The following is a 24,794-nucleotide window of genomic DNA, read 5'->3' as shown; positions in this document are numbered from 1 at the left end:
TGGGACTGATTTGTGTGTCCAAACATCGTAAAGTAATAAAAATGGCCTAAACGCTGTTACTGTTTCTACTGATAGGACACCTCATTAAGCCACGTGCCACGGCCATGTGGCGTTACAGAGCTAGAGACTGGTTCACAGAGTGTGGAGAGGGGACATAAATCAGACGACTCAAACAGCCAGTAAAAACCAGGCCTGAAACAGCCAGTAAAAACTAGGCCTGAAACGGCCAGTAAAAACCAGGCCTGAAACAGCCAGTAAAAACTAGGCCTGAAACAGTCAGTAAAAACTAGGCCTGAAACGGTCAGTAAAAAACAGCAGACCCTGAGAAAATGTTTTCACTTTTCCTACGGGCCAATTTTCACTGCTGGGAAGAGTGAACGCATGTCAACACACACACACACACACACACACACACACACACACACACACACACACACACACACACACACACACACACACACACACACACACACACACACACACACACACACACACACACACACACACACTGAGTCACATTACACACGATAGAGAAATCACAGGCAGCGTAGAGTCCGGGGGCAAAATTCTGCAACTAAAAGGGTATAATTTTTTATATTTTAGTCAAAGACACATATATGTGAGGACGTGTCACTTTGTGCCCTTTTCAGTCTTCCACATTCTCCCACATCTGGTTCAAATAGCTGAGAACAGGACAGACCAGACCCAAACATGCTTTAGCATGGATCAGACTAAACACTGGCTCTGGTCCCCATCACAACCAGACCACCTCGGACCACCCCCAGACCAACCCCAGATTGCCTCACCGTGCCTGGGCCTCAAAACCAAAAAGGTCCCCTGGTCTGGCTGTCCCTGTGAAGCTACAGTAACACTGAGACAGGACAGGACAGGACCTACCTGTGGATGGAAGAGGAAGCCGGGGGCGGGCCGCATGTACTTGTCTTTCAGAGCCTCAAACGGATCGGTCATCTTCCTCTTCTCAACCCTGCTAATATTACAACTCTATCAGTTCTTAGACACCGACACTCTCAAAGACATTCACATCCAACAATATAGGGAAAAGTACCTATAGGAAGTTAAAGACACATATTGCTAACACAGAATATAACAACCCACAGCGGGTCTAAATGAGTCTGATAGTGAGTGATATTTGAACTGGGGAGGTTTAGTTCTAGAGATTCACAGTACCTGTAGATTGGGTCCATGAAGAAGGGGGTGGGCCTAGCGTGCTGCAGAGAGGTGTCGGCTTTAGGAAGCTCCACCCCTGCCTTGTCTTCTCCAAACACGTGGATCTTCTTCGACTCCTCCCTCCGGGAGGTGCGGCTACTGCTGCGGTGCCTTGTGCCGCCCATGCTCAAATCCAGCGGCTGGTCCTGATTGGTGGAACGTGAGGAGGCCTCCGCTTTGGAATTGGAGACGGGGGTAAAGGGGGAGGGGACCTTCTCCTCCTGCTTGCGCTTGGTGGTAAGGTCAAAGGGCGACTCAGAGGTCCTGCTCTGGCCTTTCTTGGTGGGTTCGTCAGGTGGGGACTGGGGCTCCCCCTTGAGGCCTGGAGGTCTGAGCTCTCTCTCTGGGAAGGGGTAGACGGGTGGGGAGAAGGTTGGGAAGAAGGGCAGGGGGAACATGGAGGGGTAGGGCAGGGCGCCTACCTTCTTGTCCTGCAGGCCCGCCAGCCCCGTGGAGCCAAAGTACCTCTCAGCGATGGAGGCGATGGCCTTGATGGAGTCATTGACCGCCCCTGAGACAGCCGTGTGCTCGTCCAGCGAGGGAGGGAACAAGGCGGGGCCGCCTTGGAACTCCTTAGTATGGTTACTGATCAGGGTGGTGGGGCTCTGGGGCCCTCCGCCCGCATTCCTCTTGGGCCCCTTCCCGTTCTCCCGGGGTGCCCTCTCCCGCAGGCCTTCGCTCTCCATGTCGCTCTCCAGCTCCGAGCCTGACGTGGTATCCAGGTCACTCCCACTGGGCGTGCTCACGTCATCCAGGTCACTGCTCTCTGATTGGCTGCTCATCTTGCCGCCGCCGTGCCTCTGCTTGGAGGAGGAGCCCTGGGCCTGTCGCTGCTCTGTCCCCTGTGGCTGCTCATTGCCGGGCGATGCCTCCTTGCGGAGGGTCTTGAGCAGCTCTCTGGCCTCCTGGGCCCTGGGGCTGGGCGACAGGAGGGGGCCCTTGCTGTGCTCCGTACCTGGACCTAGGGGCCGTCTGACTGGGGAGGTGGCCGGGATGAGAGGGGGTCGGTGGTACAGTCCAGAAGAGAACAGGCCCGGGAAGCTGAAGGGGAAGCCAGGGGCGGACGGAAACGTCAGGCCGCTGTGGTGCCGGTTCCCAAAGTAGTCTGCCAGGCTGGCACTGCTGTGCCCCATCCCGCCCATAGCGGCCTTGTCCATGGCACCAGGGACACCGGGGAGGGACATGCCCTGGGCATGAGCAAACAACCCCCCTGCCGTGAAATGGTTCTTGCCCTCACAGAAGCGCCGGTGCTTGTTGAGGGAGGAGGTGGTGCTGAACATCTGGCCACAGTCTTTACACTTGATCTGGGTGCGGCAGTCGGCGTGCATGCGCTTGTGGCGGCACAGGTTGGAGAACTGAGTGTAGGACTTGTGGCACACCTCGCCTGCAGGGAGAGGGAGACAGACACGGGGCACTCAGAGACATGTCCAACACCACATACACCCACACATACACAGAGTACATCTCCGACCATAAGGGCCAAGAGTTTTCCCTTAGATCCAGTAGTAAGGAAAACCTCCAGGCTTTAGTCGTGACACTACACATGCATTTCAGGATGGTGGACTACAGTACATGAGAGACTGGCTGTGTGTAAGATGTCCTAGTCTGAGAATGTTATTTCAGTGAGGTGAAGGGGGGGATGAGATGAGTCGCCAGATCCTAGCATTGTCAGGGGGCTTTGTTCCTCGGGCTGAGACCGAGTCAGTGGAAGGCATCACCTGCACATGAAACACGGTGCACCTCTAGGCATTGTGCTCCCAGGGTCAGACTCCCAAGGAGACTGTAAACAAACACACACGTACACGTACATACACACGCGTGTGCACACGGACATGCATACACATTCATAGATATTCACATAACTCACAATAGACAAGAACACACATATGAGTGCACACACACACACACACACACATAGATTTATGCAGACACATTCACAGATATTAAAATATCACATAACACATGACACACACACACACAGACTCACTTGCAGACACAAGGCACAATGGCTCTATTTTGAGCCCGTGAAGGAAGCAGAGTTGAATGAATCCTATCCTGCAGGTCCGGGTTCCCAGGGACAGGGCTCACGTCCTCCGCTGCCCGCCTCCCCTCTCACCCCCCACTCCCCCCTGTCCCTGTCATCTAGCTCACTGTAACCTTCCCACAGTCCCACAGTCCCTTCCCTGTCTGACCCCATGGACGCCAACCCTGCTATGTGGCAGACCACATTGTTGAACAGAACATAGTGGCTAGACCAGGGGTCTCCAACAGGTTGACCCCAAGTAGCTCACAGCCCACATATGAGTAGCTCGCTTAACAATTCTTAAAGTGCCTGCTATTTTTCATGTTTTCCACTGAAAACTGTCACAAACAAATCTCACAAGAATCAGATACTTCAAGCTCTCAGCTACTATCTAATCAACGGCAACACTGACATTATCCCACCCCTGGTCAGCCACTATTGGCTTAAAAAGCCAAAGTCTGCCAATTGATTTACAGCAATATTGCCCTGTCTGTCTGCGTGCGTCGAACGTTTGTCTATCACTCCGTCTGTAGCAGGTTTATGTGATAACCATATTGTGGGTTGACAGAAATACTTTCCCCAAAACCTTCTCAATTAAATGATAACTGCAAAGTAGCCTTACTTGGCAGAAGTATATCATTTGTATCTATTATTTGCAAACTTTGCCATGAAATGAGCAGCAGCAGTACAGAACCATCATTCCTCACTCGCTCGATGAGCAATCTAAGGGCCAGACGCACAATTAAAGGGGAATTACACCAAATAATCAATGTTTTCTTCTTCTTCCAGACCACAAAAAAGGTATTCTGAGTAGCTTGTGACAAGTTTTTTTTAAGTAGCTCTCAAGCTAGAAAAGGTTGGAGATCCCTGGGCTAGATGATAGCTAGATAAAAAATTAACAGTATAGAGATCATATCTGTACATACAGTAGCTTCTGGATAATAGTAATTCTGTTTCATATTCTGTATTGGAATTCTCTATTTTATATATTCTTTGGCATTGGCATCTGTAAAAATGGAAATTGGATGACAATTTCATATCAAAACATACTCAAAACAAAAATATGTATGATATTGAATAATATTGTAGTTTATAGGAATGTGATTGATTCAAATATTTACTCATCACAATATACAGTATGGAGTCTAACGGTGTTTGTTTTTTCATATGGTGGTATGGAAATGTACTGGGAAACTTGTGAAAGACAATGACGTGCATACCATGCTTGTAATAATGAATGTTCCTTGAATCTAGGGCAAAGGTCTCAGAGTGAATGATTATGTCTTCGAAGGAGTCAACGTCGTAATTGATCAAGAGATGTTGAGTCTAGGCGTAAATATTTGATGCGCCTGAGGCTCGTTGGCTAACGTGGGTGTTGTTATCAGTTTCCTCTCTGTTGTAGAACGAGTAGAAGCCCATGGCTGTAAATCACATACTGCTGACATTTACAGACTTACAACAGACACACATGACACACAGGGTGTGAGGGACCTGATCCACTCCACACGTGTGTTTTGTCAGGTCTCCATAAACTGTAACTAAATATTATAAACACATTCCTGTGAAGAGCAGCTTTGAGTAAGACAGACCCATGTGTCTGAATGAAAGATCAGGGCCGGAATGTTCCTCAGACAGACACAGCCACAGGATTTCTACCTTGGTACAAACACACACATGCATGTACACTCACGTGCATGTACACACACCCAAACACAGGCATGGACACACACACACATGCATGTACATACACACACACACACACACACACACACACACACACACACACACACACACACACACACACACACACACACACACACACACACACACACACAGGCATGGACACACGCAGGCACATACGCTGGCACACACACACACACACACACACACACACACACACACACACACACACACACACACACACACACACACACACACACACACACACACACACACACACACACACACACACACACACACACGTACACACACATGGACACACACACACACGCATATACAATACAGTACGCTGACCGACATACTGTTCACACAGACAAACCAAGGCGGAAGACGGACACACACATGGTCTCTAACACATCTGTCAGGGCAGAGGGTGTTCTGTCTTTTTACACAGGCATTAGCTTTTTTCAAACCTGCATATTTTCAACTGATTACTGCAAATGGACTCCCATTCGGCGCACGGTGGAGGGGACATGTGGTTGCTATTTGCGTGGAATGGTGCATTTAGAGGGGGAGGGAGGGGAGGGGGGAGATGGGGGTCCGCAGGCGGACCAAGCCCCTCTGCCCTGTGTGTGGGGTCACGGAGCTGGGGTCAAAGGGTGAAGATCATTGTGCTTTGTGTGTGAGGTGAAAGTGTGAGAAATCATTATTGGGGCCAGAAGATTTTCCTGACTACCTGACCTAACAAGGAAAAACTCTGAAAATGTGTTTTCTCTGAAAAGCAAAACTGGGGTCTGGTCATTAAGTGTTGTGGTTGTGGCTGTAATGTTTGACCACAGGGTTGGCATTTACAGGGAGTGTGAAGGAGAGTGGGATCAAATGTATGAGCTCTGGGGTCAACGGGGGGGGGGGTTCACGGATGGTTGAACAGGTCAATGTGTGGGACAACAGTAGGGTTAAAACGTGAGGTCATAGTGTGAGGTCATTGCTAGGGGTCATTGGGTCAACAAGGTGTGCGGTTGCTGAGATGGGGGCATGGGACACGTACTGCTGTTGTTCAGCTAATAACAGAAATGCCATTCTCCTTCAAAACAGCACTCCCCTGTGACTACAATTCCTGTGGAATTAAACATTTTATGTTCTCCTTATGCAATCTTATAGATATGTACATATTACCAAAATCAACATGCCATTTTCAAAATGTCACAATTCAGTACCATTCAACATTTCCTACATTAAATGTATAGAATTAATCCTACAATCACAACATATTACATTCAATGATATTCAAAATTGATAGATAATAAATAATACCAAATAATATAAATTAATATTAAAGTGCTACTGCATGGAGTTTCTTTAAGTACTTAAAGGACTGATATTTAAAGGGGCATTTGACCCTAAAACCACCTTTTCACATAGTTCTCATCAGTGTACTGTTAATATGGTTAACATTTTATTTTGCACATATATGTAAAGCGTCATAGCTATTATAATAGAAGATCTGTGTTTACTTCCTGGAAGATTCTCATGAATATGCTAAATGAATCCTAAAGAGATGTTTTGCTCTTGCTTGATTTAGGGCTTCAGGAGACTGGAAGCAACATATCTTCAAAAGTTGAATGTCGACATGCACAATTTTCTGGGACTGTATCAAAAGTGGACTAATGAAGAATATATGAAGAAATGGTTTTCAAGTAAAATTCCCCTTTAACATTTACATTTACATTTAAGTCATTTAGCAGACGCTCTTATCCAGAGCGACTTACAAATTGGTGCATTCACCTTATGACCCTCTCATTTAAAACAATGAGAGGGTCAAAATAGGTATGGGACTGCGTTAAAATCGATCATGTAGTAACTCACATGTCAACCAGTATTATGACCAGGTCAGAACATAAGAGACGGGGCGTTTTAGCGATTTTTCTAAATGAGTTCTAACAAGCTAGTAGAATATGTGGAAAAAGCGTGCAGACTTACATATGAAGGGTCTGAGTGACTTACATATGAAGGGCTTGACACTGCTGTGGATGTGCTTGTGCTGTTTCAGGCCAGAGGACGTGGCAAAGGTCTTCCCGCAATCGGGACAGGCGTGAGCCCGCGCCCCCACGTGCTGCGAGCGGATGTGCCTCTGCAGGTTACTGGGGTCTGTGAACACCTGCTGGGGGGGGACGACGAGGGGGACACACGGGGGGGTCACCCATCTGCGACTATGGATACAGTACATGTAGAAGATGCATGCACACACACTTGTTCACACATTCAACTAAACACAAAATATACTCAAATACAGGGCTCTCCAACCCTGTTCCTGTAGGTTTTCACTCCAACCCCAGTTGTACCTAATCTAAGATTAGGTACAACTGATTCAGTTTATCAACCAGCTAATTATTAGAATCAGGTACGCTAGATGAGGGTTAGAGTGAAAACGTACTGGATGGTAGCTTTCCAGGAACAGCGTTGGAGAGCCCTGCTCTAGTAACATACACCCACCTACCCACCCAAACACAACTGTACCTTTGAGCAGGTACATGACTGTACCTTTGTGCAGTTTTCACATTCGTAGTGCTTGCCACTGTCATGTGACATCTGATGACGAATCAGGTTGGATTTCCAGTTGAAGGCCTTGGGGCACTGGTCACACTTGTATTCCCTCTCCTCTGAGTGAGACAGAGAGTGAGCTTCCAGACTGTAGGAGAGACGCACAGACAGACAGACAGAGGAACATTATTCCAACCCTCTGCCTCACTAGACTCTCAACTAAAAACAACCCAATAAAGTAACATGAACAAAGTGTGCAAACAAGGACCTTACCCAGGATCAATAACAGTTCAAAAGACAACTATAGATTCAGGTTGATATGCAGCCGTCATCAGGCATGTGAGGGGGGTGCAGGTTGAGTGACATAGAGGGGTTCTGAGCTGAGGGGCACTGAGTTTTCCCGGTCCTATCAACAAGGGGGAAAGAGGACGCCTTCTCACCTCTGGAGGTCGGGGAACACCTGGTCACACTCCTTACACTCCTGGGGGCCGTCGTGGTCGTGGCTGAGGCTGTGGGACAGGTGCAGGTCGTGGGGCTCCAGGCCTTCGGGGCCCTCCAGATCACTACTGTCCCCTCCAGGGTTCCCCAGGAAGGCTGAGGTGGGTGTCCCACATGGAACCTTCTGGTGGTCCAGCAGCTCAGAGACAGACTCAAAGAGCTGGTCACAATCCTCACAGCGATACTGTCTCTCCTCTGGACAGGGGGGGAAGGGGAGGAATATCTTAGGTGTGTGTGTGTGTGTATGTGTGTTGTTTATGTGTGTGTGTGTGTGTATGTGTGTATATTTGTGTGTGTATGTGTATGTGTGTGCGTGTGCGTGTGCGTGTGCGTGTGTGTGTGTGTGTGTGTGTGTGTGTGTGTGTGTGTGTGTGTGTGTGTGTGTGTGTGTGTGTGTGTGTGTGTGTGAACTGACCGTGCATATCAGGAGCCATGCTGTCACATGAATAATCCTCTGCCTTCATGTACAGAAGCAGCTCCTCTCCTGGTTGAATCTCTCGAGTCACTCTGTAGAAGATCTGCAAAACCCACACACACACAGATTTAAACATACGAAATTACAGCATATACATACATGAGTACATACGCACACACTCAAAACCTTGTCAACCAACACCATATAACACACCCACCTCCACTTCACTGAAACAAAAACACTCTGATGCAGAAAGCAGACAAATGTTGACTCAACACACACACACACACACATGGTTTAGAAAACAGGGAGGATATTGGGGGCTGAGCGTGAAGCAGAGAGGGCCATATAATTTGTCAGTAGTAGAATGCTCTCAACACGACGGGACCTCAGAGGAAGAGGCAGTAAAAGGTGTTGGGAGGTGTGGTACTGCTGCAGTGCATGGTGACATATTTGTGATGCTGTGTGTGTGTGTGTGTGTGTGTGTGTGTGTGTGTGTGTGTGTGTGTGTGTGTGTGTGTGTGTGTGTGTGTGTGTGTGTGTGTGTGTGTGTGTGTGTGTGTGTGTGTGTGTGTGTGTGTGTGTTTACTGCTGCAGTGCATGGTGACATATGTGTGTGTGTGTGTGTGTGTGTGTGTGTGTGTGTGTGTGTGTGTGTGTGTGTGTGTGTGTGTGTGTGTGTGTGTGTGTGTGTGTGTGTGTGTGTGTGTGTGTGTGTGTGTGTGTGTGTGTGTATTTATAGAGTAGCCAAAACTCCACCTGCCGACTCTATACCAGTATCATGCTATGCTTTATCAAAAATAACTGTTATATGCTCATGGTCCTAGTGCACGGTGACAGAAACATGTAGAGATGTACAGTACTAAGGGTCACATGACTACCTGTGGAGCTACATGTATACAGTACACATTGAAAGGCAAACACTTACATGCACAGCATATACACTACGCCACACACAAACACACATTCACAGACACTACTACACACTACACACACAATCCACACACTCCAAGGTGTGTGTGTGTGTGGGGGGGGGGGGGGGGGGGGGCTATAGTGAATGGGTCATCTGAGAGACCCTGAGATCTCTGGGACTTCCCATACGAACACAATACATGCTCTCCCAAACAATCACAGATGGCGTTATTTTTGGCACACCTTGAAGGTTTAACTTACTAACTTCCCTTACAGCACCGTGGTGACATTTGGACGGGAAGGGGGGGGGGTTATTAGAAATATGACAGGGGAGTCACAGGGACACTGACAAGGGTGCGGGTCACAGGGACACTGGCCCTGGGAGATAACGTACCCGGCTCGCCATGACATCAGTGTGGCGTGGCGGCAGCGAGGGCCAAGCGGCCTGGTCAGAGGGGAGCCAGCCTCGACCCCATTGTTCAGGAGGAGAATGCAGGGAACTGAGAGGGTTCCGATAGCCGAGCGGCTAGCTCTCTCAGCTGCCCCCCTCGTCTGTATAGACCCCCCTCTCACCCCCTCCCAGCTCCTTCTTGCCGGTCTAGAGGCGGTCAACAGCTCTCGGTCCAGGACTTTAGCCCTCAGACCAACAGGCCACAATAATATCGATGGTTGGGAACAATAAAAGAGCAGTTCAGACAGCCGTCTAGGGCTGCAGGGATTCCTCCCTCAGAAACTGATAGAGTCTTTGAAAAGCTATCAGGGGTACAGCTAGCCTGATCCCAGATTCGTTTGTGATGTCTTGCGTGACAATGAGTGACAAAGAGTTGGCAAGACAGCACAAATTGATCTGGGTTTAGGGTACAGCCGCTAGTGGACCGTGGCACAGAGGGGGCAGAATGTGGCCGCGGGGAGCGAGTTACTGCAGCTAGTATCTCTGCTCTTGTGCAGATGGTGTACAATCTGGCACACAGGCACTGCAGTGAGTACCAACATGGGGGAATTCCCCTCAGCAACACCCCTTCCCTGTGGGCCGCCACGGACAAACACTCAAACAAACACAAACAAACATACCGTACACACCCCGAAACACACATACACGCCAGCACACACACACACACACACACACACACAAACACACAAACTGGTTGTACGTTTCTGCACTGTACAGATCTCCAACTCCTCTCAAAAAGCCTTATGAGTTGCCCCTATAAGAGCAGGCTGACACAGAGTGAGAGAAGCCTAGTCTGGGGCTGTAAACGGACAGTAGCTAGAAATAACAGAGAGCTAGATAAGAACAGTGTCTGATTTCACACTGTGAGGGCCAGCCAGCCACACCTTTGGACTAGACGGGAACCACTGAGGAGAGAGAGCCCCAAGCCTTGACCTCTGTAGGACCAAGCTTTGACCTCTAGAGCCCCAAACCTTGACCTCTACAGCCCCAAGCCTTGACCTCTAGAGCCACAAGCCTTGACCTCTAGAGCCCCAAGCCTTGACCTCCAGAGCCCCAAGCCTTGACCTCCAGAGCCCCAAGCCTTGACCTCCAGAGCCCCAAGCCTTGATCTCTAGAGCCCCAAGCCTTGACCTCCAGAGCCCCAAGCCTTGACCTCCAGAGCCCCAAGCCTTGACCTCTAGAGCCCCAAGCCTTGACCTCCAGAGCCAGCCAGGAGTCACAGGATACACAATCATTATTAGACTTTTTTACCTTGCATTATCAACGGGGGATTGAGCTAACATAAAACACAAGGAGGCACTGAGGATAGGTACCTAGACAAACACACATACTCACACGCACACACACACATAGACAAACACATGAGCAGACACACATGCACAAACATGCACATGCACACACACACACAATCCACTCTCTCTCTCTCTCTCTCTCTCTCTCTCTCTCTCTCTCTCTCTCTCTCTCTCTCTCTCTCTCTCTCTCTCTCTCTCTCTCTCTCTCTCTCTCTGTTTCTTGTAGAGGTCATGACCTCAGACGTATCAGAGGCTATTATCTTGGAGAAGTTGGTTACCTTGACATCATTAGTCACTAGTGCAAACAAAGAGTCCGATTTTCCTCGGGACACTGGCACGCCCTCTGTTCCTCCAACGTCCTTCCTCTCAGATAGGTCATCTATCAGGTATGCCAGCCACCAGCTAGTGCCGATCTAGGATCAGGTCCTCCCTGTCTATATAATTGTATTCATTATGATCCAAAAGACAAAACTGACCCTAGGTCAGCACTCTTACTCTGAGACACTTAATTAATACGGGCCCTGATCTAGGATCAGTTCCTCCCTGTCCATATAATCATAATCATTATGATCCAAAAGACAAAACAGATCCCAGATCAGCACTTCCACACTGAGACACTCAGCTCTCCAGTCTATTTCTATGATCACAGAACCTTTCACACATTAAAACAGTCAATTCATCCACTTCATGTCTCTTTGTGCTGCCTGGGAGAATCAATATGGCTAATGAGATTAGCCCTCATATCCATCCACAGTCCTATGAAAGAGTCTTTAGTCGCTCGTCAGATCGTGAGAATTACACCGCTAATCCATTTACCCTTCAGCCTGTCCCATGTAGGCTACTGTACGTGTGAGACATTTCCATACTAAATATACTTCAAATATGTTCTCTGTACAATGCTCAGTGATGATCACAGGTGAATCTGACCAGAGAGCAGTTTTAGTCACCGCTACGGTGCTGAAAAAAACAACAGTTTTTACTCCCAACAGATCTGATCTCAGATCATTGATTGAATGAGACCCAATAGTCACCGACTGCATTGCAGAGCGTTAAAGAATAGTTATTGTTATCGGTAATAACACTGTTTAAAATAACATGTTACACATGTTTATACTTAGCTAACTTTGACCAGCTCTTAAACCCTACAGCTAAGACATGATCACACACGCCATACTGCTGCAGCACTACGCAAGCCTTGCTATGCTCTACGCCGAACACACACACACACACACACACACACACACACACACACACACACACACACACACACACACACACACACACACACACACACACACACACACACACACACACACACACACACACACACACACACACACAAACAAGTAGGAACCACTGACAGTTCTTCTAGCTCTCTTTCTTCTCTCTCCTCCCTTCCTCCACTCCCCTCTTCCTCTCCTTTACTTTCCTCACCCTCTTGAGATTGGACATAAAGTTCTATTATAAACAGGACTAGGTCAGAAATAAGAGGATTGAAGCCAGGTTAGTCCACAATGTGGGACTGATTGTGTAAGAGGGTGTAATATGTGGTTTCAGGCTGACTTCACAGTCAGCACTTCCCAGCAGCTGTAAAACCTGTTGGAAGGAGGTAAGGGACTACATTCCTCACTTCCAGCTTTAGGATGAGGAGCACGGGGAGCCATCAGAACCGCAATGAACATTCACATAGTCCTGCTAAAGGGCCCGATCCTGCACAGCGTGTGGATAAAGAGGCATATAAAAGACAAACAAACACACACATTCATACTCTGATAGAAACAGGCATAACTGACAGACTTTCCTGACATCCAACCAGACCACTCCACTTTACACACGTAACTTACGCCTAGACAGGCTTTGTGGGCCGTTACTGTGCTATGAAAAACATGAGGGTTGTCCGGAAGACGTGAAGACAGTGTTGTGACAGTGTGTGGTACCTAACAATAATCTCATCACAGCCTTGTCCATGATCCAGGCCAGACTTAGACAGCTACCCGAGCAGAACCACAGTGAAAACAGTCAGTCACACCTCAGAGAGGGCCAATCAGAAGGCTACATCAAACACTGCATCACATTGGTTGCGTCTCAAATGGCACCCTAATCCCTACATAGTGCACTACTTTGGACCAGAGCTCTTATAGGGGGCATACATAGTGCACTATAGCAAATAGGGTGACAACTGGGACACACCCATTGGGATTCATTATACTACCGTGTCAAATACAAATCTGAAGTAGTCTTCCTCTCAAAATACAATAATTTGGAGTGTTAAATAACCGTTTGTATAGTGACGTTATGATCATGTTAATGATGAGTATAATCACGATCACAATGTTTTTAGTTACAAATTACATCCAGTCATCAATATTACATTTGAAACCGATTCCTTATCTGTTATCTGCAACATATACAAGTATTTAGAAACTATTTATGAAGAAGTAATGAAAAGTGATGCAAACTTTTCTATCAATTTATCTTCCATCAAGACATGGAATGCACTGTCCATGTCAAATAAAGTCTCCCTTACTATAGGTGTGTGTGTGTGTGTGTGTGTGTGGTGTGTGTGTGTGTGTGTGTGTGTGTGGTGTGTGTGTGTGTGTGTGTGTGTGTGTGTGTAGTCTGAGTCCATAAAATACGATTTAACCAGTGAATGAGTGAAGTGAAAATGCCCCTATGTGTCAGATAGGCCTTCCTGTCCTGTCTTTCCCAGGTGAGGAGAGAAAGAGCCATGGGGCATTCCACACATATCTGGAAGTTTACAGTGCAAGCGTGTGTGAAGTGTCTGTGACTATCAGCACAGCAGCCGTGTGTGGTGTGTGTGATCTGGCCCTGTGGTCCTCGACACACCGAAGCCAAGACACAATTACACAGAAACACAACACACAGATGGGCCCTCGGAGGCAGGGTGTGTGTGTGTGTGCGTGTGCGTGTGCGTGTGTGTGTGCGTGTGTGAGGAGAGGGGGGCTGATACTGAACGCAGGGTGGGCCGCACAGGGGCTATCTGAACTAGATCACAATAACACCTTATAACATAACAACAGGCAGGCAGGACATGGGGGTTCACTAAGGCCCTGTGGCAGGCAGGAGGGCGGTCTCCTCTTCACATACCTGATCATCTATCTGGCACGGCGTCAGGTTGTGCTGGTGGGCCGTGGGGGAGAACTGGATGTGCTTCAGCCAGCTCCCGATATCAGGCTCGCTGGCATCCACACAGAACTTTACATGGCCCGACCCGTCCAAGATCTGGAGAGAGGTAGAGAGGGGAGGGGGGAGGGTTAACACTTTGATCTCTATCTGATTCTGCACAGGTTACTGTGTCCACATGGAGGAACCACATACCTCCCACCGAGAAACAAGGCCACACTGTTGTGAGGCTGCAGTATTACACACGCAGGGCAGGAACACACACACACACACACACACACACACACACACACACACACACACACACACACACACACACACACACACACACACACACACACACACACACACACACACACACACACACACACACACACACACCTTGAACTGTGTCCTGCTCTCTCTCACACACACACAAATGAAAAGCCCACTCAAACTCATACACACAAACAGTCACACTCTCTAGGACAGCAGTGAAACGCAATAGAGAATATCACTGTGCTAAATGTGCACAACTAAAAGGCATCTTTCAATTACTTGACGTGTAAAACAATGTTTTTAGACATCAAAACGAAGGTATTTCTTTATTGCTGAATATTTACAATTATCCCATGAATATGGTAATAAAAACGAACATATTGGAGCCATTTCACTGTGTGCAACATGTTTCATAACAATGCTTATTATCAAGTTTACCTAAAAATGAAATACTGAGTTGTGCTGAATAAATTAAAGCACAAAAGCAACCCCAAAATCAGTGTTGGTGTTTTGTCGAAACAAAAAAACGGTGTAATGAAATTATTATTACACATATATATTCGTATTAACATTTGTTGAAACATTTACTCTATTCCACAATTCCTGATATCAACTGGTTTTCTTTTTAAATAAAACGTAATATTATTATAAAGCTGAAGTTGATTGAAAAGTCTCTCAGAGGGTTGATGATGAGGATATATTGAACAATAGCGCCTAATATTTAGGAGTGAAAAGGGCCAAAACACGTTCACCCAAGCGGGCTGCGACATACAAATAACCTTTAATGCACGCCATTCACTCAAAAGAAACAACCCGTTTTATAAAGAACTCCCTAATTTCTACTTTATTATAAGCTATGTAGGCATAATTAACTACCCTATCATATTCAGTAAATTAACTATATTACCATAAAGCAGGCCTATACGTACAATAAAACGTAATTCTACTTAGATAGATGCTAGGAATAGATAAATGATAGGCCTGATAATTATTCCGAAATATTTTTTTACAACGAATTAAGGAGAGATATAAATTGTGTGCAAAGGCCACTGTGAATGTCAGCCAGGACAGGAGTTCGTTGCAGTCTACACAATTTATAACATACAGACAAAATAACAAAATAACAAAATAGCCTAAAGCTCGTTTTTTTCTGGCCTACCTTGAAAATGTGATAAGCACACGTGTCAAAAATGCACATAATCTTTATCTATTTGCTAAGTTCACTTTGCATTATGAATTAAATTATGCATCTTACTTATTGCCTATAATTTAAACACAAATAATGTTTTAATCAATAAAAACGAACCAATAATATGCCTATAGCATGTTTGCCTATAAACACGATTTAAAAAAGAAAGCATATAGGATATAGCCTATTACTGATATAGAAAATAAACTTTATTCGGAAACAAATCAATGGCAGGAAATGACAAGTGATAACAGTTACGTGAAGAAGAAGCAAGACATCTTGTTCTGATCCATAACTGAATATCGGTTAAGAACACCAATCGATGTTTATGTTGCCTAAAATATTTAATAATGTCTGATGAAAACGTATTGACTCACTCTGTACAAATACTTGTCAATAGTTTTGACAATTAATTTACATTGAGAGCTCATACGATTAATTATAACCTTAATTGTATCACTGAGAAAGAACACATTAGAATGTTCGTTTGGTAATAAAAAAGGTTATAAAATAGATCGCTGCTTACCGTGGTAAATCCTCTGCACAATTGGTGCAACAATACAATATCTGCAAATACGACGTGCGCAGAAATAATTTAAAAATAAAAGGTTGATGAAAACTGAAATGTCTTGTTTGGAAATAAGCACAAACATGTGAAAATGTATCGGTCGTTTAGTTTTGCTCCATTTGTGTAATGCCCTGTGTTCTTGAAAGCGCCAAGGGATTTGGCAGTGTGTTTCTCTTTCTCCGACCCACAAGACGTTTGCTCCTCTCTCTCTCTCTCTCGCTCACTTATTGTCATGTAGACACCGGCATAATCCCTAGGCACATTAACTTGGTCCAAGTTGAGCCCGTCAGCGTGAGCCCGTCTCGTCCGCTCCTCTCTTTCTGAACCTCCACTGTTCCCAGGTGTCAGCGCGGCGGAGCGAGCGACGATTCAACTTTTCCTTTCTCTCTCCCCCCGGCGCGTGATAGTGAGATGGAAGGATCGCCCACCTACTTGCGCGTCCGGTACTGTGTGATGTGTGTGTTTCTGTTTCACGGACTGTCTCTTAAAGAGGATCTTGCTCGCCCATCCATAGAGAGCAATGCAAAACGAGCTATCTTGCCTGTCCGCAGTCGGAAGTTGAGCGACGCTACCCGCAGTAAATGTTAAAGTGACAGGGAACCGGTGGAGAGGCGAGGTCAGAGAGAGGTCGGGATGAGCTTCTATGGGATTGACTACATACACCAGCCCAATTTGCCTTTGATGAAACCACCGAATAATTATGCAATCATTCGCATTTCACTCGTTTTTCCCTGAGCAATGAGGGGTGGGTCGCGGCTCACTCCTAGCCCAGTTCAAGCACAAAATGCTATTAGCTTAGACTACTGAATGATGACAGTGACTCTCATCTAAGAATATTGTACATTTAAAAAATAATTGTGTTACTCATAAAATACGTAATGGAATGTAAAAAGTATTGTTTTAATGAAATAAAGCCTCATTAATAGTCCAAGTGGAAACAACAACTTTTATTGTTAGGCCTAAGTGACTCTTTCCTTGTTTGCTTGGAGCACCTGCTTTACGAGACAGACAAGGCATGCGCCCCAATGACCTGTCTCGCCCTAGCCGCTCTGAGAGACATAGGACGCAGGTGACCAACATGCCATCATCCTGCATGGTGTTGTTACACACATTTCTAAACATGCTAATACAATTTATAGCTTTCTAAATATGATTCTGCTAAACCTGATCTGTAGTGAATGGTAACAGCTTGCATATACAGCAGGGCCAACATGCATACAATTAAGACTTTTTCTGCTTTTATTGTTGTTGTTGCTTGTTTGTATGTTTCAACTTTTTTTTAAATACTAATGTTATTGTATTGTCCATTTTCACTATTTTTTCTTAACCTTTATGTCCAACTCTAAACTCTTTTGGATAATCAAATCGGGGGAAAAAATAGACCACTTAAAATAATACAAAAGTAGGCTATAGCCTACTTGGTTATTCAGGGCAAGCATGAACAGTTTATAATGTTCTGGGAAAGGGTGAGGGGGGTGGGGTGGTGGTGGGGGGGGGGGGGGGGGGGGGGTGCGAAGAGATTATTAATATGTCTCAGTGGCCGCTATCTGTGACATTGACCTTCTATCCCAGATAATGCCCATTGTTTGATGAAATTGCAGAGCAAATGTGCAGGAAGGACAGGAAAAATCATGTGTAAATAAGGTGGACCTCGCCAGAGATTCCCATAGTCCGCGCTGCTTGAGAACCCAAAAGAGCCCCCGGTCCGCAGCTCATTGATTTCCTGCCTTTCCTCGACTTGTCCATTGTTGGAAGCCTTTTTAATTTAACCATAAATTGGGAAAGCTCAAGCTATGAGCTGTTCTATTTTCTTCCTGTCAGGATGAGGGATTTGTTTTATGATCCATTGTGTATTAAATACAAGTAATCTGGGAAAGTGATTGCCCGGGCCTCTCCGGGTCTGATCGAGGATTCTGATAGAGACCAGAGCTCTTTCTGAAAGGGAGGAAACGTTTGTGGATAAACAAGGGTTTTGTGGTATCACTAGCAGGTCCGAGTGACCAGGGTAAATTGGGGTAAATGTAGATTGGACCAGAGGCCGCTCACGGTTTCTCAGCCTGTATTTCTCTCCCGAGTCAGGAGATGGCGTTCTCAACTGAACAAACTTTTACAAGGCATTAGTTGCCTTTCAATACGTTCTTTAATGCCATGCAGACCAATTTTGATAGGTGTTTTCTTTAGTGGAGAATTTAACAGGGTTTAGATTCATGGATCGCCTAAATTTGAGTGTAAGCCTTCCATACTGAACGAAGTTCCCAGCCTGTGTGCCTATATCTCCTGAGAAAAGCGCATCAGTCAAGCGCGGAGACGCTGAGTTATTGCGATGGGGGTCATTGCTTTCTCGTCCGCAGAATTGCAGCACACAACATCGTCTACATTAAGGCGTTAAATTGCTAGATGAGACATGAAAGATTCAGTTGCATGGGCCTGAATATATAATCACCTGAACGACCTACAATACATTTCTTGGATCCACAATAAGAGGAGCTGTGGAAGTGAATTTTAAAACATTTGTTCATTTGTTAAAGCCCCCATGCATAGTGTTTTAAACCATAGCCTAATTTATGTTTATTTGAAAAACTCACCATATAGTCTAGTCCATTATATTACGTAAGTATATTAAATAGTTCGGCTTTATCAAAAGAACCCAAGCCTTTGTTATTATGATTATAGCACATAAAGTGTGTAATAGCTGTTTAATAACAGATTACAAACCAAAAAGCCTGCTCGAGGCTTTTTTTATTTCTCCTATTTTACGCCACTTACCGTTTCATTCTGATTTGGGTGACAATTCACAACTGCGGCATCCGGATAATGTTTTTTGTACATCGACTTAAAAGTGCTGTGAAATTTCTCAAGGGTTTTCATGCTGATTTGTTTGTATTAGTTGTTTGTTTTAGCAACTCAATTACTTGGGAAAATGTTCTCAGCTTAAGTATTGGACAAATCCATCACTACATTTTCAAAGCATTTCCCAATATATATTGCAGTGTAGGAAACATGAGGCTACAAATTATTTACGCTTGAGTTTCACAGGATATCAGTGAGCTATTTACAGTGCCTTCAGAAAGTATTCACACCCCCTTAACTTTTTACACATTTTCTGGTGTTACAGACTGAATTTTAAATTGATTAAATTCAGATTTTGTGTCACTGGCATACATACAATATATCATAATGTTAAAGTGGAATTATGTTTTTAGACATTTTTACAAATTCATTAAAAATGAAAAGCTGAAATGTCTTGAAATGTCTTATTTTATGGCAAAGCTAAATAAGTTCAGGAGTGAAAATCTGCTAACTAAGTCACATAATAAGTTGCATGGACTCACTCTGTGTGCAATAATAGTGTTTAAGAATATTTTTGAATGACTCATCTCTGTACCGCACACATACAATTATTTGTAATTGGCGAGTTTCTCAGTCGAGCAGTGAATTTCAAACACAGATTCAACCACAAAAAACAGGGAGGTTTCCATTGCCTTGCAAAGAAGGGCACCTATTGGTAGATATATATTTTCATTTAATGCAGACATTGAATATCCCTTTGGATGTGGATAAGTTATTAATTACATTTGTAAAAATGTCTAAAAACATAATTCTACTTTGACATTATGGGATATTGTATGTATCAATACACTCAGTCACTACAAAGATACAGGCGTCCTTCCTAATTCAGTTGCCGGAGAGGAAGGAAACCGCTCAGGGATTTCCCCATTGGTGACTTTAAAACAGTTACAGAGTTTAATGGCTGTGATAGGAGAAAAATTAGGATGGATATACAACATTGCAGTTATTCCACAATACTAAACTAACTGACAGAGTGAAAAGAAGGAAGCCTGTACAGAATACAAATATTCCAAAACAGGCATCCTGTTGGCATTAAGGCACTAAAGTAAAACTGCAACAAATATGGCAAAGAAAATAACTTCATGTTCTGAATACAAAGTTCTATGTTTGGGGAAAATCCAACACAACTCATCACTGAGTACCACTATTCATATTTTCAAGCATGGTGGTGGCTGCATCATGTTATGGGTATGCTTGTCATCGGCAAAGACTAGGCAGTTTAGGATAAAAAGAAACGGAATACCGCTAAGAACAGGCAAAATTCTAGAGGAAAACCTGGTTCAGTATGCTTTCCAACAGACACTGGGAGTCATGTTCACCTTTCAGCAGGACAATAACCTAAAACACAAAGCCACATATACACTGGAGTTGCTAACAAGGTGACATTGAATGTCCCTTAGTGGCCTAGTTACCGTTTTGACTTAAATCCCCTTGAAAATCTATGGCAAGACATCAAAATGCATTAGTGTGTATCTGGTTTATAAAAGGGCTTCATTTGTTTGACTTGTTTATCTACACTCAGCTTGTGTATGAGTCAGAGCATTACGGCACCACGAGCCCCTCGGTGGGGATTCCTGGGCCTGGTAGGTGCAAACTGACTCCGTGAGGGGGCTACTCCCTGATGCCGACCGCCGCAACGAGTCAGGCTGCTGAGTCGCTCTAATGGAAACACTGTATATAAGGTGAATTCCAGCACATCCTCCCGAAGAGGGAAAAAAGAGAAGAAAAATAAAATATCGCAGCCAAATCCACATGAAATAGTTCCACCATTCATATGGAGAGACCTCCCATTGACATCGGCGAAAAGCTGCATTAAGTCTCCATCATGAGTCTCTACAGACGGGCCCACCTAGACAATTTATTTTGGTTAAGTGTGGGGCGATTCAATCAAGTGGCAAAAACATATTTAAAAACTCTAACGAATTTAGGAGTGATATAACTTTTGATACAACACCCGTGTCATAGTGTGTAATTTTAGGACTTATCAGAATTTGAACAGTTATAGTGACTTCACTGCGAATTATCCAACAACTTTATTTTGTAATGATTATGCTGAATATTTTAGTGTTATAATGTAACCTAATCGAGATGTTTTTTTGTTTTTTTTACATAACAAATACAATAGACTATCGGTAAACATATCCAGGTGAGTAAAATAGACATTGCATAAACCATATCATTGATACTTTTTAAATTTTAAGTCAAAGCAGAAACTGACATTTTTGCATATGCTACTATCTCTCCCACCGAACACCCCCACCCTTCACCCCTCCAAAAAGTCCCTGTTTTAAGGGAGTCTCCTCACGGACCAATTCGCATTAAAAGAGAGCAGAGGAAATGAAAGGGGAAAAATGTAAATAAAACATTTCCTTGGTCTGGAAGTAGACCCGTTGCGAGCGCGTGTTAATCTCCACCTCGGTAATTTGGTTCTCCGGGAGAAGACAGAAGCCCCGCTGCTGTGCCCTGCACTTCATAAATCACAGCTTTATGTGGACAAGGTCAGCGGCCCCCTGGCTCAGCCCAGCTCCTCCGAGCGACACAGCGCGCCCGCTATGTTTTCCCTGCCGCCCGGGGCTCTCAGGACCAGACCAGCTCACTTCTAATTACTGTGGATTATTTTCATTTGCCGGGGTCAGCCAGGCATTCCGGGAGAGGGATGATTTCCTACAAATTCTTCGGCCTTTGATGACTGGGCCCTGCGTGTTTTCCGAATTAGTACCCCATCATTTTGGCACTGTCTGTTCTGTTTTAGCGGCCCCCAGCCCACTCCCGTGACAGCTCTGCAGTGGGGCCCAGGCCAGGTTCCATCCCGACAACATGCAGGCGCTTCCCGCCCGAGACTGAGCAGCAGTGGGAGAGAAGCAGACATACGCTGACAGCTAAAATATAACTGGGAGATGTTAGGAAAAACCAAGTATAAACAGGCAATGCAATAAACTGAGAATTAGGAAGAGCTTTTTGATCCCTGCTGCTTTAAAATATATTAATTAACCTATGGGCCTATGCTATAGGCTTTAGCAGCAACAGGGTGCTGGGATGAATGTCTAACCTCACAGTTAAGGTTAGTTTTGATATAATTATAATATTGTCAGATATAGGCTATATTTCAAGTGTGCGTAAATGTATCTTTGCTGCACATTGACGGTTCAATTCCCTTTTATTCCGATTCCAGAAAGATCCAAATCTATAAGAGATTCTGCACGTGAATAAGATATATTGTCTCCTGTAGCTAAAATGAAGTAAATTGAAGTGACAGCAGGAATGACTAGTCGTGACTGGAGCGTTAAAACAAGGCATTGACCAAACATGACCACTGGCCTGAGGTACAATGTAGGCTACTATTCACACTGTGGGAGGAGGTAAATGTAAAAATCAGAGAGTGTGGCGAGGACTTGAAAACATACATGCAGCTGGTTTTTGGAGCTACCCGGCGTGTGTCCCTGCTCCAAAGAGCAGCCGGAGGAATGCACCGTCGCGGGTGGGGGGGCTGAGTAGGAGGAGGAGGAGAAGGGGGGGGGGGGGGGGGGGGGGGTGTTACTGAGTCTGAAAGAGGTCCAACAGGCTGCGGTAATCACACAGACACTTCCTCCGCAGCGCCTCAACACACAGGCAACTCTGTATGTGTATGTGGACCACGGGGTGCGATAAAGTCGCACTGGAGTCAAAGGTAACGTTTTGAAAACATAAATTCAGCGTCGGAGAGCTGGAAAGTAAAACAAGCCTGGCCAGCAAGCCAGCCAGCCCGCCCCACCCGGCCGGATAAAGCCCGGTAATTAGAGCATGTTGTTGGTCGCTGCAGGGTGAACAAATTGCTTCTTAAACGCTCGTAGATATCATCTTTAAAAGAGCCCCTTTATGAAAGGAAAGATGCAATAGAACACAGCACTTCAGACCAGAGGAGCGGGTGTCGCACATTCATTACATTTATGGAGCTGTCCGGCCACGTTTGAAATGGAGATCACTTGAGACAGGGACTGCGTGCTTTTCATACACCGTGACCAATTGAAAGGCTAATATTGACTGTTTCCGGGATATGTGAAATAGCCGTCACATATAATGTCTGATGAAGCAAGACACTCAAACACCCGTTTCTCCAAGAGAGCCCATTCCACTCCATCCACCCCCCCCTAAAAACTCCCCCTCCTCGGTGTCTAGGTGAGATTTATGTCATTTCAGAAAGGTAAACTTGTTAATGACCAGTTTTACCCTGACTAGTTTTACACGCAGGTGTTCAGACATAACCATGGCATCACGCACACGTCACCAAGGCGCAGAGTCAAGGCGCGGGTTGATGGCTTGAGGGCGTGCCTTTCCAAACACGGCTTTCCATGAATTGCCCCATTTCTTTAAGCGTTTAATTTTTTTGTGTTAGGTCTGCACACACTTAAAGACAGAAAATACCAAAACCACACATTTAATTCACAAGGACTTTCCAATGATCTAAGAAACCAACACATTCTGCCTCCATAATAATACCCAAAACAAGAATCAGTGCATGCATTTTTGTGGGTGAGCACTTGCCTGTATTGTAAGACAGTCGTTTACTTTGAAAACATCCTCATTTGAGTCCAGAGGAAATTGCATTATCAATGCAAACAACCTCAAAAACGTGAGAAAAAGCCAACAAACTCACTAACCCTCTTCCATGGGACATGCAGCAGCTCCTATTTAAGGCTTCACTGGTTTCATGCACCATCAGAGGCCCATAAGTTTGGCCAGAATTATATTTAACCAAGATCTTTGTGCTGAGTACAGGGCACATGGTGCAGCTCCGACATGCTTTTGTCATTCAGACCAACACTCTCATTATATGACACAGCTTCCAGTTGGAATTCACACACACACACACACACACACACACACACACACACACACACACACACACACACACACACACACACACACACACACACACACACACACACACACACACACACACACACACACACACACACACACACACACACACACAGATTTCGCTGCAGTCCACACAAATCCTGGGAATCTGAGACTTATTCGAGAAACTATGCATTATGCTCCCATCTCCTCCCCAACAGTCAAAAGGTGTGTATGTGTGTGTGATGTGTGGGCATGCAGGTCTACCCTCAACCCTGAAACAATGCAATCACACCATGGCACATTGCAGCAGTCCGACTTGATTGAGTCATCAGACATGGTGCGTCAATACTCAAGGTTTATTCAATTCCAGACCAATCATTCTGGTGTCATACACTTTTGGGTTAATATTGGAACCGGAGGCTGGGGCCGGGGAGAGATAAATCAGCTTTTATGATGGGTTGTTATGGTTTTTACGGCGCTGGTTTGTGAGGGACTGATTTGGGGATCAATCACAGGTGGTGTCTGCTGGCGGGGCGTGCCGGGGATCGATGGTGGATCTGGGGCCTGCAGTGATGGATGCCTGCTGAACTATGACCAGACCATCCCTCCCTCCCTTCCTCCCCACTCTGGCACAACTGAAGGAGCCTGACACCCACCCATATCATCATCATACCCGACCTCTCTCCCCCTCGCTCGCAATTCACTTCTTTATCTGGATGGCACCTCTGAAAATGCCATTGTCACACAACATTTAACAAAGACAAAAGTCCCAGGCCCACGCTCTATAAGCTGCTGGAGAAAAGCAACAAAACCCCTTTAAGCCACGACATTAACCTGGAAGGAATCAGGGCCGGTTTTCACAATCACAAAGCACCTCTGATCTTGGCTCAATTTAGATTTTTAGATC

General features: G+C 45.5%; 1 protein-coding gene across 15 annotated transcripts in view; it reads right to left on the bottom strand.

The window, feature by feature from the left end:
• LOC139548968 (histone-lysine N-methyltransferase MECOM-like) overlaps window positions 1-24,794 on the bottom strand; it is a 173,110-nt gene that overhangs the window by 13,922 nt on the left and 134,394 nt on the right. For 2 of the 15 annotated variants that reach the window (XM_071358955.1, XM_071358948.1), the window contains exons 3-9: window positions 14,148-14,282; window positions 8,385-8,487; window positions 7,912-8,164; window positions 7,448-7,619; window positions 6,911-7,091; window positions 1,189-2,611; window positions 898-988 (exon numbers count right to left, since the gene is read on the bottom strand). In XM_071358955.1, the coding sequence (XP_071215056.1) occupies window positions 898-988; window positions 1,189-2,611; window positions 6,911-7,091; window positions 7,448-7,619; window positions 7,912-8,164; window positions 8,385-8,487; window positions 14,148-14,282 (2,358 nt within the window). Of the gene's footprint in view, window positions 1-897; window positions 989-1,188; window positions 2,612-6,910; window positions 7,092-7,447; window positions 7,620-7,911; window positions 8,165-8,384; window positions 8,488-14,147; window positions 14,283-16,156; window positions 16,963-24,794 lie in introns of those variants that run through there. The other 13 variants (XM_071358950.1, XM_071358956.1, XM_071358959.1 and 10 more) reach the window with 9 other exon arrangements.

The sequence above is a fragment of the Salvelinus alpinus genome, chromosome 22 (assembly GCF_045679555.1).
Source record: "Salvelinus alpinus chromosome 22, SLU_Salpinus.1, whole genome shotgun sequence".
In the NCBI taxonomy this organism is placed as follows: domain Eukaryota; kingdom Metazoa; phylum Chordata; class Actinopteri; order Salmoniformes; family Salmonidae; genus Salvelinus; species Salvelinus alpinus.
This window is presented reverse-complemented; position numbering and strand designations above follow the sequence as displayed.